Source organism: Hyla sarda, chromosome 3 (assembly GCF_029499605.1).
Source record: "Hyla sarda isolate aHylSar1 chromosome 3, aHylSar1.hap1, whole genome shotgun sequence".
Lineage (NCBI taxonomy): Eukaryota > Metazoa > Chordata > Amphibia > Anura > Hylidae > Hyla > Hyla sarda.
In genome coordinates, this window is record NC_079191.1 from 50,505,896 (window position 1) to 50,520,857 (window position 14,962).

General features: G+C 42.8%; 1 protein-coding gene across 1 annotated transcript in view; it reads left to right on the plus strand.

Moving 5' to 3' along the window:
• Nucleotides 1-12,469: 12,469 nt before the first annotated feature.
• Nucleotides 12,470-14,962, plus strand: part of C3H2orf50 (chromosome 3 C2orf50 homolog) — a 29,656-nt gene continuing 27,163 nt past the window's right edge. Inside the window, exon 1 of the mRNA XM_056564192.1 lies at nucleotides 12,470-12,875. Coding sequence (XP_056420167.1) covers nucleotides 12,634-12,875 — 242 coding nt within the window. The 5' untranslated portion in view covers nucleotides 12,470-12,633. The remainder of the gene's footprint in view (nucleotides 12,876-14,962) is intronic.

A 14,962-nucleotide genomic window follows, 5' to 3' on the forward strand; every position in this document is an offset into this window, starting at 1 on the left:
AAATTGTTTCCCAGTGGAGTACCCCTTTAAAGGGGTTATCTAGGAATAGAAAAACATTGCTAACGTCTTTCAAAAACAGCTCCACATCTGTCTGCAGGTTGTGTGTGGTATTACAATTTGGCTCCATTCACTTCAATGGAACTAAGCTGCAGAACCACACCTGCACTCCAATGTGGAATCCTGCATGGAAATTCTGGGTGTGTGGACATGGCCTAAGGCCGTGTTCACACTATGGAATGTCTGCACGAAAATCTCTGCATGGACATTCCGGAGAGTGTGGGTGCCAACACAATATGCCGGGGCTAGGACCGAATGAGAATGTGTTGTCTCAGATTCATTCTTTCTGCGGAAACGGAATTCGGAATTTCAATGTCAGAAACCTCTGGCACAGACATTTCACTGTGGTGTGAACATAGCCTTAGGGTAGAACCAGGAACAGCAGGTGTGCATGTGAACAAGTGTGGTGACCCAGTACAGAATATATCGTACTGCCCATCCTATGTGGCAGACGTTGCCTTCAGTGTCCGTCTTGGACCCACACTACTTAGGACTCTATATACCTCAATATTATACTATGGTTAATGTATTGTCATTCATTGTATACCTGTTGCTTTAATCTCTGTTCTTAGAGACCCTGTTGTTAGGGGAGTGTGCATGAGGTGACTTATCTGCCCAATGGGAATGCTCCAAACCCGTCCCTAATATAGTGTGGTAGGAGTTCAGAGTTCAGGAGAGAAGTGAGTCTTATGCTGAGGTACAGTTGGACAAGTCTGAAGTGAGTCTGTGAGGTGTTCTGAGGAGGCCTCAAGTCTAATCCTCCAACCATGCATCTGCTAAAGAATAACCCCTGCACCCAGGTGAATGTCAAGCCTAGCGGTAAGCACTTAAGTCTCGGGGATTCAATTCAAGTCAAGTCAGTCAAGTCCAAGTCACTAAAGTCAAATGTGGGTTGCCATACAGCAAGTCAGTCATACACAGCACAATCAACTATAAGTCCCAGCAAGCCGATAAGCTTCCAAGGTTCACCCTGCACCTCTCTTTATACCAATCTGAGCTGTAACGGATTGTACAATCTATCCTGCCTCAGTAAAGTCAGTTTCCCCGTACCCTTATATCGGAGTACTTATTGCCCCGTGCCTGGCCCAGCAGAAGCTGGCTCAACCTCAGGTGGTGTATAGGTTAACCATGCCCTGGCATCACGAAAATGTTAATTGCACATTACCCTCATCAGACACCACACAAGGACAGGCATCTACTGCAGCAAGTGATCTGAAGGCAAAGTTGTATAATCCAGTGCACCCTTTGTCTCTCTCTGTGGCACAGAATAAGGACTGTCCTGGCTCCAACAACTTGACCCAAGCAAAGAAGAACCAGCTGACATTGGTGTTAGTTGGTTCTTCTTCTTTACTGCCGTCAAACCAGGAGGCCATGCCGACAAGGATGACCGGTAATCCAGCGGGAACGGATTGTTGGCATTACACTGAACCTATGGTTTTAAATACATTAGCATAGGGAAAATGTAATAAAGGGAAGGGAGAAAGATGGATGCATTAGAAACATAGACCCAAGTTCTGCAGTGTATATGGGGACTATGCAACGATCTCTGTGCTGAACATCTTTACTACCACTATTAAACATAGCCTATTTTGCCTTCTATAATATACTGGGATGCCAATAATAACAACGCAAGATCCCACCAGCAATCTAATGATAGTAGATTTTAAGGAAAACAAGAATTTCAGTACTTTTTGGTGCCAAATATATAAATCCCCATTCCTTCTGGGGTGATGAATCATATTTACTCTCCTACATATGTTCTGACAGTTAAGACTTGAGAAAGATAGAGGTGGACAGGTATAAAATTGTATCTTATTTTGATTGAATTGACAGGTCATTTAGTGCCTAATAAAAAAAATTACAATTTATTGTCAATGGAGTGTTATTCATTTCCTTCATATTTGGAATAAAAGCCACTGTCAGGAGTGTCAGGAAGAAAATCATCTCCTCTCACTACTGTAATAGTCATGCACACTCAATGAAGCCGAACATGCACGATTACGTTAATCTGACACTATCAGAATATATAGTGTACCTCTGTGTCACCAATGATTTGGCATGCTGTCTATCACTAGGTCACCAGGAACCATATATACCAGTGAATGAAGAGAAAAAAAACAGTATCGCACAGTACTCACACAGATTTCGACTGCTATGAACTTTTATTCCTTCATAATCATCAGTAAAACAAAAGAAGAACAGGCGCTCCCTTGTGGAGAATCAACGGGATCACAGGTGCGGGAAAAGGGAGGGTAAAAATGAAGGCTCACCCTGCCAGGTTGTGCCAATTCCCACACAACAAGGATCTGCGTTTGTAGTATAGTGAACTGGGTCTGCAGCCTTCCTGGAATCGACAGAGATGCAGAGGTGAAAGCTTCAGGGGTACAGGAATACAGGCGCTGACCAAGAAGGGGACCAGTGAAGCCAGGTAGATATCAAACAGCTTTAATCCAATGCGACGCGTTTCACCGCGCTTGCGCGGTGAAACGCGTCGCATTGGATTAAAGCTGTTTGATATCTACCTGGCTTCACTGGTCCCCTTCTTGGTCAGCGCCTGTATTCCTGCACCCCTGGAGCTTTCACCTCTGCATTTCATAAGCATCAGGAACAGTGGATCGGGTAGGGAAGAAAAGACAAGCGCTCCGCCGAGCTCGTGGTGAGACGGTCCCATTTCGCGGGTTACCTGATTGGTCGCGCCCTTATATATACCAGTGAGCTTCCCATTTTTCCAGGATGTAGCTCGGATGTAGATGTTAAAGCTTAGGTTAATTATTTGTACCCTCTTTTAATCATTTTTCATCTTATATTTAGTTCACAATTTATTAAAGGACCTTTCCTATTTCAATTCAATCGAGATTGCGGCTCTGTGATTAAGACCTATAAGAAGACATTGGAGAGTGTTTCTGAGATCTCAAGTCCTCAGGGACAGGAGAAGAAAATGGGTGTTTTGTCAGGGATTAGTTTCCTGAGAAACACTTACATTTTTCCTATTTTAATGTATTCAAAGTCCTTTTTGCCCAACTATGTGAAACATTCTAATATGATTCCGAACACACATCAAATGCTCATACAAAAGTAATGGCATCATTATCTTGGCAAGTGGCATGTCTTTTCCATTAATCCCCCTTCCTTGTGGGAGGCCTGTTTAGTACTTTGCTGTAAATCAATCTCCAAAGTGACACCTTACAACTTGATGGAAAATCTGCTTCATCTTTTTTTTGTGCATTTTTTTTTTGTCTACTTCTTGTTGAAGCTCTTAGGCCTCAGTGTAAAAGCTTTATCATAAGACATGTGACGGCGATGCCATATGTGAATACATCACACCATATAAAGATCGAAATGAAAAAATCTAAAATCTTAAGAAAGTAACAATACACTACAATATAATGAATAAAGGTCTTTGATAAAACTAATAATAATATTATTAATAAGTATGTGGAAGTATATGGTAAATCTGTGCAGCAATATCAATGAAGTGAATCTGACAGCTATTCACCCGCACTAAGCCCAATATACTGGGTTATAGTGCGGGTGAATAACTGTAAAAGGAAGGGTCACGTACATTTTTAGGTTCCATATGTCCAAAGTTCGGCTCGTTACAATTGCATTTTCATTTAGCTCCAGGGTGCAGTGGAGGTGGGGAGCCGACTCGCCCAGCTCCCCTGCCTCATCAATATTCTGCCCCCTTTTGTGAAGTAAGGGCTGGCTGTAGAGGGGAGTAAAGCGCTCATCCCCCCTCCCTGGAGGGGGCGGGGGCAGAATATTGATGAGGCAGGGGAGTTGGGCAAGCCGGCTTCCCGTCTCCAATGCGCCCTGGAGCGTAATGAAAATGCAATTGTAATGGGGGCAGAATTTCTGACAAACGACAACTAAAAATGTAAGTGACCCTTCCTTTTACAGTTTTTATCCGCACTGTAACGCAGTATATTGGGCTTAGTGGGGGTAAATAGCTGTCAGATTATATTTAATAATAAAGAACAGGCTGACATACAAAACACGTCAAGCAATCTTCGCAAAAATACTTATCATTGTCCTTAAACCCAACCCCCCACCCCATGGCAGAAGCCTCATGAGTTGGTGTTTTAAAGGGGTTCTCCGGTGTTTACACATCTTTTCCCCTATCCAAAGCATAGGGGATAAGATGCCTGATCGCAGGATTCCCGCCGCTGGGGACCCCTGGGATCATGCATGCGGCACCCCGTTTGTAATCAGTCACTGGAGCGTGTTCGGGGGACTGATTACAGACGCCCACCGGGCCAGCGGTGTTTGACGTCACGTCTCCGCCCCCGTGCAACATCACGCTCCGCCCCTCAATGCAAGCCTATGCAGCTATCACGCCCCCTCCCGTAGGCTTGCATTGAGGGGCGGAGCGTGATGTCACACGGGGGCGGAGGCGTGACGTCACACGCTGCCGGCCCGGTGGTCGCCTGTAATCAGTCCCGGAGCGAACACGCTCCAGGGACTGATTACAAACGTGGTGCCGCGTGCATGATCCCAGGGGTACCCAGCGACGGAACTCCCGCGATCAGGCATCTTATCCCCTATCCTTTGGATAGGGGAAATGATGTGTAAGCACCGGAGAACCCCTTTAAGTTGCTGCGATTCCTGTCTATCACAAATGTTTTATAACAAACTCTTTAGGGTATATATATAGATATATGAAAAGAAAAGTGAATATGGGGGAGATTTATCAAATCCTGTGTAGAGGGAGAGTTGTGCAGTTGTCAATAGCAACCAATTAGATTGCTTCTTTCATTTTTAAAGAGGCCAGTGAAAAATGAAAGAAGGGAATTGATTGGTTGCTTTGGGCAACTGCTCTACTATTTCTCTACACAGGTTTTGATAAATCTCCCCCTGACTGCATAAATCTGCATGTTGTTTTACTCACATTCAGTTTAAAGCATAGTGTTGCAATACAGTATAATAGGAGAAGGTCGCCATCTGCTGGCCATCAGTGAGAAATCCTCACAACAACAAAAGTTACCGCTTCCCCAAAAATAAGACATTCCTATTAAATAAGCCGAAGCAGAATTTTTAAGCATTGGAGGTGACCAGAGAGGTGCCGTCAGCCCCATCAACAAGATCGGCTCCCCCTGTCAGGTCCCGGTCCTTCTGTGCTGCCAGTCGCGTCATAGAGGGAGACAGAAAGTGAAAGTAAAAGTCTCCTCAGTGAAGTGAGGAACAGAAAGTTCTGCTTTGTGGGTCCTTAGGGGGAAGAATAAAGCTGTGGCTGCCGTTTTACTCAGCGCTGTGGGTCTCTCTCACCCAGCACCAACCAGCAACCGTCTGTGGGTCTCTGTATTGTTGTACCATACTTAATAAAAATAAGACATCTCCTGAAAATAAGCCATAGTGTATCTTCTTGAGGAAAAATAAATATAAGACAGTGGCCCTCATTTACTTAGAAAATCGGGTTGTAAGTCTCTCTTGCTTTCTTACCCGACTGCTTTTTTCCCCTGGTATTTATTATTATGTTGCATCCTGTTTGTCGCACGTGGGTTTTGTTGGTTTTGGTTTCCAACTCCTCTGAGTTGTCGAGAAAAAATCCACAACAATTCAACAAATTCGGGTTGGAAACCTTTATAAATACGTGGGAAAGCTCAGAAATGTCGGGTTACGCCCCTTTTTCGGGTTTGGGAGAATCCACATCGGGTCCGTCGGGAAAAAATTTTGCATCGTGTCGCAGACTGGCACACGATGTCTGCGACATTTCACAGACAAAGATGCGCCAAAAAAACCCGACAAAACAAGTCGGGTTTAGAATAGTAAATGAGGGCCAGTGTCTTATTTTCGGGAAAACACGGTATGTAGGAATAAAATACAATGGTGGACAAATTCCAAAACTACACTAATTTGTGTTACACCAATATCGGTCCAATCTTTTTTCTTCTCACATTTTTAAAGGTCCCTTGAGCTGTTTTGAAAATATGTGAGAGTGCATTTTCGCGCCACTATTTGGGTATTTTGCGCCACTTTTGTTTTGTGTTTTTGCACCAAAATTGTTCAAGATAGCTGCCAAATTGTAAATCTCTGAAAATTCTGTCGGGAACAAGCTAATCTCACGTAATAAGTGCAGTAAGTGCCCAGGCAAGCGACAGCTGTGTGGATGAAACATGTCTGAAAGGAGAATAGATATAGATATCAGTATTTATCACGGGTTAATGGCGGAAACCCCCAAAAAACAACAATTTTTTGTGAATATCTGATGAAAACTTTTTGAGCTAAAATTTTGGCACGAAATGACAAAAAGTTTTAAATGTCCCCCAGTATAGGCCCCAATCAACCATACCAATAAATCCACGCAATAATGCATAATTCCTCTTAGCAGACATCACCCTGAGCATTACTCTTCCTTCTCCAGTATATCTTTTTCCCATAGTGCATCCTAGTGCCACCTCTTTCCAAGGTAAAAAAATGCACACGCACCCTAGACCACATGATGTCCACATAATGTTAGAAAAATGTGATTCATCAGATCAGCCGCCTTGTTCCATTGCTCTGTGGTCCAGTTCTGATTCCCATGTAGGCACTTTAGTGGTGAACAGGGGTCAGCATGGGGGATGTGATGACACGTTTTTTAACAATCGCTTTACAAAAGCCCTTCTGTGGAATCAGACCAGACAGGTCTGCCTTCTCTCCCCATGCACATCAATGAGCATTGGCAGCAAAGGACCCTGGTACCAGTTCACCTGTTTAGACCGCTTTAACCCCTTAAGCACTCAGGGTTTTTCAATTTTTGCACTTTCGTTTTTTCCTCCTTACCTTTTAAAAATCATAACCCTTTCAATTTTCCACCCAAAAATCCATATTATGGCTTATTTTTTGCGTCACCAATTCTACTTTGCAGTGACATTAGTCATTTTACAAAAATTCACAGCGAAACGGAATAAAAATCATTGTGCGACAAAATCGAAGAAAAAACGCCATTTTGTAACTTTTGGGTGCTTCCATTTCTACGCAGTGCGTATTTCAGTAAAAATGACACCTTATCATTATTCTGTAGGTCCATACGGTTAAAATGATACCCTACTTATATAGGTTTGATTTTGTCGTACTTCTGGAAAAAATCATAACTACATGCAGGAAAATATATACGTTTAAAAATGTAATCTTCTGACCCCTATAACTTTTTATTATTCCACGTACAGGGTGTTATGAGGACTCATTTTTTCGCCGTGATCTGAAGTTTTTATCGGTACGATTTTTGTTTTGATCGGACTTTTTGATCACTTTTTATTCATTTTTGAATGGTATAAAAAGTGACCAAAAATAAGCTTTTTTGGACTTTGGAATTTTTTTGCGCGTACGCCATTGACCGTGCGGTTTAATTAATGATATATTTTTATAGTTCGCACATTTACGCACGCGGCGCTACCACATTTGTTTATTTTTTTTTTATTTACACTGTTTTATTTTTTTTTATGGGAAAAGGGAGGTGATTCAAACTTTTATTAGGGAAGGGGTTAAATGACCTTTATTAACGCTTTTTTTTACTTTTTTTTTTGCAGTGTTATAGGTCCCATAGGGACCTATAACACTGCACACACTGATCTCCTATGCTGATCACTGGCGTGTATTAACACGCCTGTGATCAGTGTTATCGGCGCTTGACTGCTCCTGCCTGGATCTCAGGCACGGAGCAGTCATTCGTCGATCGGACACCGAGAAGGCAGGTAAGGGCCCTCCCGGTGTCCTGTAAGCTGTTCGGGACGCCGCGATTTCACCGCGGCGGTCAGCCCGACTGACTAGCCGGGATAGTTTCACTTTCACTTTAGAAGCGGTGGTCAGCTTTGACCGCTGCTTCTAAAGGGTTAATACCGCACATTGCCGCCATCGGCGATGTGTGGTATTAGCCGCGGGTCCCGGCCATTGATGAGCACCAGGACTGACGCAATGTGATGCGGGGTCGCGCTGCGACCCCGCTTCATATCGCGGGAGCCGGCGCAGGACGTAAATATACGTCCTGCGTCGTTAAGGGGTTAAGTAGATATTGACTGCTACATACAAGGACACCTCACAAGACCCAATGTTTTGTAGATACTCTGACACAGTCTCCTAGACATCACAATCTAGCCCTCCAACATATTAACCTCAAGAACCTACTGATCACTTGTTGCCGAACCCATCCTGTCCTACCCTGCAAGTGAGCCCTTATATTATATTATAACTTATCCCCTATACAAAAGTAAGGGGAAAAGAAGGCCCGCCGCTGGGGCACCCCAGTCATCCAGTGCACGGAGCAAACGCCACATGACTGGCGACTACAGCCGTAGTGGCGTGACGTCACGAACATGGAAACTTCAAGCTTCCATGTTTCGGCCGCTGCTGCCAGCCGGGAGATCGAGGGGGTCCCCAGCGGCTGGACCTCCCGTGATCAGACATTTTATCCCAGTGTTTCTCAAGTGCGGTCCTCAAGTACCCCCAACAGGTCATGTTTTCAGGATTTCCTTCCTGTGGTGATGCCTGATTCACTGACCATAGTTACATCACATGTGAAAGACTAAGGAAATCCTGAAAACATGACCTGTTGGGGGGACTTGAGGACCACGCTTGAGAAACATTGTCTTACCCCCTATCCTTTGGATAGGGGATAAGATGTTTTCTGGCGGAGTACCCCTTTAAAGGGGTATTCCAGGATTTTTTTTTATTTGACTATGCTACAGGGGCTGTAAAGTTAGTGTAGTTCATAATATAGTGTCTGTACCTGTGTTTGATGGTTTTCTCAAAATTCTTATGTGATTTTAACCCCACAATTTATTTTTACAAGCATACAAAATGACTGTTGTCTCAGATTTTTCCCAGCTTGCAATGCGGCCGAGACCTGACATCACTAGTCAGCTGATGACAGGGAGCCTGTCTGCTTCCATGGGTGGAGAGTTCACTTGGTGGGAGAGAGATCAATCTGAAACTATTGCAACAGCTGTAGGCACCCTGATTGAAAACCACAGGTCTTTTGTTTCAATGGGTGGGGTGGCTGATGTGTGGGAGGGAGGAAAATGGCATTGTGGGATTTGTAGTAAAAAAAACATGAGTCACACAGGAAATACAAGTTCACAAAAAGCTAGCCACAGTGTTATGGTAATCTCACAACATAGCCATTTAGCCCCAAGACAAGCGCAGATCCTTCCTAAGCATGTCCATTACTGTCTGCCAGGTATGTACTAAAATCACCTTATGGTGGAGAACCCCTTTAAGCTAATTTTTCTCTAGAAGAAATGATACCTTGGCATCAACACAGAAAAATGTTGGCCCCTTTTTCTGAGTGCACCTAGTGAGGAAGAGGGGGGGTCTCATCTATTATTATTACTGTGAGGAACTAGAGTCCAACAGGTAACGGGGGTCACAACTCCGGGCCAGGAGGGGGCTGTTGTTGGGACAGAAGATGGAGCTGACAGTCTCTTACTAAAAGAGGTGAAGTGGAGATCGCGCTCACACCTTCCTGTGGTAAGCAGGAGAATGAGGGTTAGAATAATAAGTATGGATACTTGGCTGACGGGTTGTAGTTAGTATGGGTGTCTATGATGAGGGTTGTAGTGTCCTGTGGCTGAGGTGTGACAAGAAATGGGGGGGGGGGTGAACATGACACGTGGGAGTGTTGGACATAAAATGGTGGTGGGGGGATTTTACCATTTGTTTTTTTATAATAAAATCGCAATATTTACCTCCATAATCACAATATGGCATTTTCTACAATTCGTGCAGCTCTAGTTTACACAAAGTTATTGGAATGTTTCTGCATTTATGAAAAATATATTGGATAAACATTCCTTAAACGTCCCCATACACGGGGGTATTACAGCCACATTTTTGCATTGGCCTGACTGCTGGTCTGATGACCCGAACTGGACTTGGTAGGTTGGTACTATTAGATTATTGGGGGAAGTTTATCAAGTGGGGTGTAGGTGAACAATTTTTCTACACCTTTAATTTGTGTTTGGTAATTTATATGTCCGCCAAATGTAGTAGATGGTCACATGTCATGTGATAAATATGATGCTAGTACACATTTTGTATTTTTATTTTTTTTAAATGACACTTCAGCACACTATTTTATATGGCTCCTCCTCTGTGACTTTTTTTTAACCCATTTAGCCAAAATATGTCCACAGCCAGTTTTGTAAGTCATGTCTGGGCTGGTAAAGATTGAAAAGAATCACATGACTTGTAATGACAAAAGTGCAGGAAATAAAGCACCAAAAAAATAAAAAAAAGTGTGCCTCCAGCTGTTGCAAAACTACAACTCTCAGAAAAGGCTGTCTTGTCCTGCTGGGAGTTGTAGTTTTGCAACAGATGGAGGCACACTGGTTGGGAAACACTGGCCTATACTAATGAACTCTATTTTTTTGGGAGGGGGGGGGGACTCAGATCTGCTTGGATCCTTAATTATGGCAATATACAGTATATATAACTATATCAACACCACTAAAACAGGGTAAAGACAATGATTTGCATCAATACTCAAACTATTTGTCTTTTACCAAGGGACTCGCAGACATGCTTTAGGCCGGTTACTGTTTTACGACGCTCCCCTATTGCCTCGTCTGATTCCCCTTACCTCTTCTTACCTGTAACCGTCCCAAAGTTTTGAAAAGCTTTATAAACCCATTGGATATTGCTAATAAAGATACAGTGATCAGCACCGAGCCAAAGGCACACAGACGCAAACACCTGCAAGATAATTTGTTTGCACAAGACCAACGAAACAGTTCCTGTTCAGAAATTTCCGGGAGCAACCATAGGGGGGTGCTATACCAGATCAGAAAAATAGCTGATAAGATTTGTGCTAGAAGAAGATGGCAGCACTCACCAGGTAGGTTGCAGGAAATTTTCTTTTTATTATAAAGTGTAGACACAAGACATCTTAGTGCGGCCGGACACGGATGCCAAGCAAACGTTCACAGGTGACAGCTGTTGCGCGTGCGTGGAGCACGCTTCATCAGACCTGATGTCCACGCACGCGCAACAGCTGTCACCTGTGAACGTTTGTTTGGCGTCTGTGTCCGGCCGCACTAAGATGTCTTGTGTCTGCACTTTATAATAAAAAGAAGATTTCCTGCAACCTACCTGGTGAGTGCTGCCATCTTCTTCTAGCACGAAACCCATTGGATATATTGGCCATAAAAATGAACACATTTCCATAGAGTTCATCAAGTTCTTGTCCTAGCGTATACAGGGTTTTTCACCCATTGCACCATAAATGATATATGATTTCTAATTAGGTTTCTGTGTAAGGCTATGTTCACACGGTGGAATTTCAGTGCGGAACTCTGCAGCAGAATTCCACCGGAAATTCCGCCGTGATTTACTGTCTGTTGATATGAATGGGATTTTGCAATCTGCTGGGGAAATTCTGCTTTCTGCAAAAATATAAGACCGGTTTTATGTTTTGTGGAACTCTGCAGCAGAATCCAGAGCTGTAGCTAGCTCTTTTTGCACCTGAGATGAGAACCAAAACTTGGGGCACCCCTTGGGAAAAAAAAAGTTAGCAGGACACCCTTACCGAATATTTTTTCTTAATATGTTTCTTATGTAGATTACGGTACAGTTTTATGCAGCGACTCACAAATGACATATTCACTGATCAGAGTCATTCTCAGTTTTTTTTCTTCCCCATCTGGCCTTGGATATCATGATAATCTGTTCCAGCCAAAACTTTTCAGGGCAGAACCTGCAACACAAACATATTAATATTAGGCTCTGCACTTTTCCAGCATTATCCTCCAGATTTCCCTACAAATGACTCCAGTCTCCTCCAAACACAATTTCAGTCCTATGTGAACATAGCATTAAAGGGTACCTCTCATCAAAACAACTTTTGATATATTATAGATTAATGTATGCAGAATAACTTTACAATTGCATGTTATTAAAAAATATGCTTATTTCTATTTAATTTTCCACTTTGAAGAAATGACCACTAGGGGTCTCCCTACCAGTCCTGGCAGCAAGCATTTCAGACTCATGCTGGAGTCCTAAACACTATGAGCTGCCAGTCAGCTTTGTTCACAAAGGAGAACACTCAGAGCTGCCAGCCTGCTTTGTTCACAGCCTGTTTGGCTGTGAACAAAGCAGGCTGGCAGCTCTGAGTGTTTAGGACTCCAGCATGAGTCAGAAATGCTTGCTGACAGGACTGATCGGGAAAAATACAATAGAAAGAAGCATATTTTTCATTAACATGCTATTGGAAAGTTATTCAACATTCATTAATCTAAAATATATCAAAAGTTTATTTGATGAGAGGTACCCTTTAAACATGTATTTGTAGACATGTGGTGTTATTTGTTCCTGTGTTGTTTTGTTCATTGGAGATTCCTGTGAAGTCACTGTGGCTCGCCTTGGCCGCTCGCTTCCTTTGTTCTTCTATTCGTGATCCCTGTGGTAGATCCGGTTACCCATGGCTACAGTAAACAGAGCGGCAATGTGTGTCTACCTCTCCTTGCTATTTACTTCATCCTCAACAACACAACAGAGACTTCTCCTCTTCACCTCGCTGCCTCCCACACACAGTCTGACTGTCCTTAGGACTTTTCAGGAACTTTTTTTTTGCAGGGATTTTTTCCTCATATTGTAGTGAAGATGGGCAGCAGACAGATATCTATCAGGAGAGCCACCTCTGCCGGGTACAGGATGCCGGATAGAGCCGCAATCAAAATGACCTCTGTGTCGTCCGTTAATTTAAGTAAATCGAATCCTGGGACGCGACAGATAACATCAACGTCTGACAGAGAAAAGGAAAAGCAGAGCTGGGGCAACGCCGTCAGAAAGGACCACATCTGGAGAGAGCTTGTAGAGGCCGAAAGACGAGGAGAAAAACTATGGTGAGTTTCTCGTTCAGAAGAGTTTTTCTGTCAAATTCTATACAATTATTTGTTACTTTTATCTGTTCCTGGAAAAGCTGGGTGACAATAAATATGGCCTCCAGTAAAGCTTTCATACGGATGCCCACCCAGCTTTCCCAGATTGACTGGTGGCTAGTTACGTAGCACAAGGGAGAATATATATATATATATATATATATATATATATATATACAGTAGAATCTCCCAATAGTGGACACTCACGGGGAATAAAAAAGTGTCCGCTATGAAGAGATGTCCCCTATTGGGAAAAAAAAGGCTCAAAAATCTTTCTAAATGACCGAATACTGTTCTGTATTCACTCCAGGGTGTAATCTATATAAAACTCAATGTGTGTATGTGTGTGTGTATGTGTGTATGCATGTAAATGTGTGTGTGTGTGTGTATGTATGTATGTATGTGTGTATATGTATGTTTGTATGTATGCATGTATGTATATGTATGTATGTATGTATGTGTGTATGTATGTGTGTATGTATGAGTGTGTGTATGTATGTGTATGTATGTGTGTGTATGTATGAGTGTGTGTGTATGTGTGTATGTATGAGTGTGTATGTATGTGTGTGTGTATGTGTGTGTGTATGTATGTATGTATGTGTGTATGTATGAGTGTGTGTGTGTATGTGTGTATATGCATGTATGTATGTATGTATGTGTGTGTATGTATGTATGTATTTATGTGTGTATGTGTGTGTGTATGTGTGTATATGCATGTATGTATGTATGTATTTGTGTGTATGTGTGTGTGTGTATGTGTGTATATGCATGTATGTATGTATGTATGTGTGTGTGTATGTATGTATTTATGTGTGTATGTGTGTGTGTATATGCATGTATGTATGTATGTATTTATGTGTGTATGTGTGTGTGTGTATGTGTATGTGTGTATGTTCCAGCATCACTTCCAAACCGCTAAAGATATTAACATGAAACTTGGCCACATGTTACTTATATGTCAGCAACAAACATGGGATAGGTAATTTAACACTTACTCACCCCTATTTGCAAAAGTCTGGGTTTTTGTTTAAAGTTCCATATAAATCTATGGGAAATTTGTTACTGCATAACTTCCAAACAGCTGGAGATTTTTCGATAATACTCGGTCACATGTTACTTATATGTCCACAAAAAAATATAGGATAGTTAAATAAACTCTAACCTACCCCCCATTTGTGAGGGTCAGGGTTTTTGATTAAAGTCCAGTGCAAATCTATGGGAAATGTATGTTCCACCATAATTTCCGTACGGCTGGAAATATTTCGCTAATACTTGGTCACATGTTACTTCTACGTCAATTAAAAATATAAGATAGTTAAATTAACCCCTAACCTGCCCCCTTATGTGAAAGATGGGTTTTTGTTTCAAGTCCCATACAAGTATATGGAACTTCCAGTACCTTACTCCACAAGCTCCGCTCTGCATCTCCTGGTGAATGTGTCAGTCACACCACACCCCTTTTATTTTCAGTTTACAACATCTTTACCACAACGCAGCCCCACCTGAGGATGGGATATGAGGATTAGAAATGGGGATTAATAATGAGAACAGGTTATTGGGACGAGATATGAGGTTGGAATATGAAGATGGGATATGGGGCCTTGGTATGGGGACAGGATATGGGGACGGGATATGAGGACAGGATATGAGGTTGTGATATGGGGACGGTATATGAAGATGGGATATGAGGTCGGGATATGGGGACGGGCATGGGGACAGGATATGAGGTTGAGATATGGGGACTGGATATGAGGACGAGACATGAGGACAGGATTTGAGGACGGGATATGGGGTCGGAATATGAGGAGGGGATTTGGGGTTGGGATATGAGGAGGGGATATGAGGTCAGGATTTGAGAACAGCATATGAGGACAAAAGCTTCCTCCTTTGTTGCTTTTCCTCCCCCACAAGGATTAGGTTGGAAAGACAGGGCAGCGCCAGGTACTCTTGTGGTGGCAGGGTGTGTGGTGCAGGGCAGATGTTGTTACCCTAGGGGCAGATGGCATTGACCCCTTGTATTCGTGACACAAGGGTGTGGTTTGGCCTAAAAC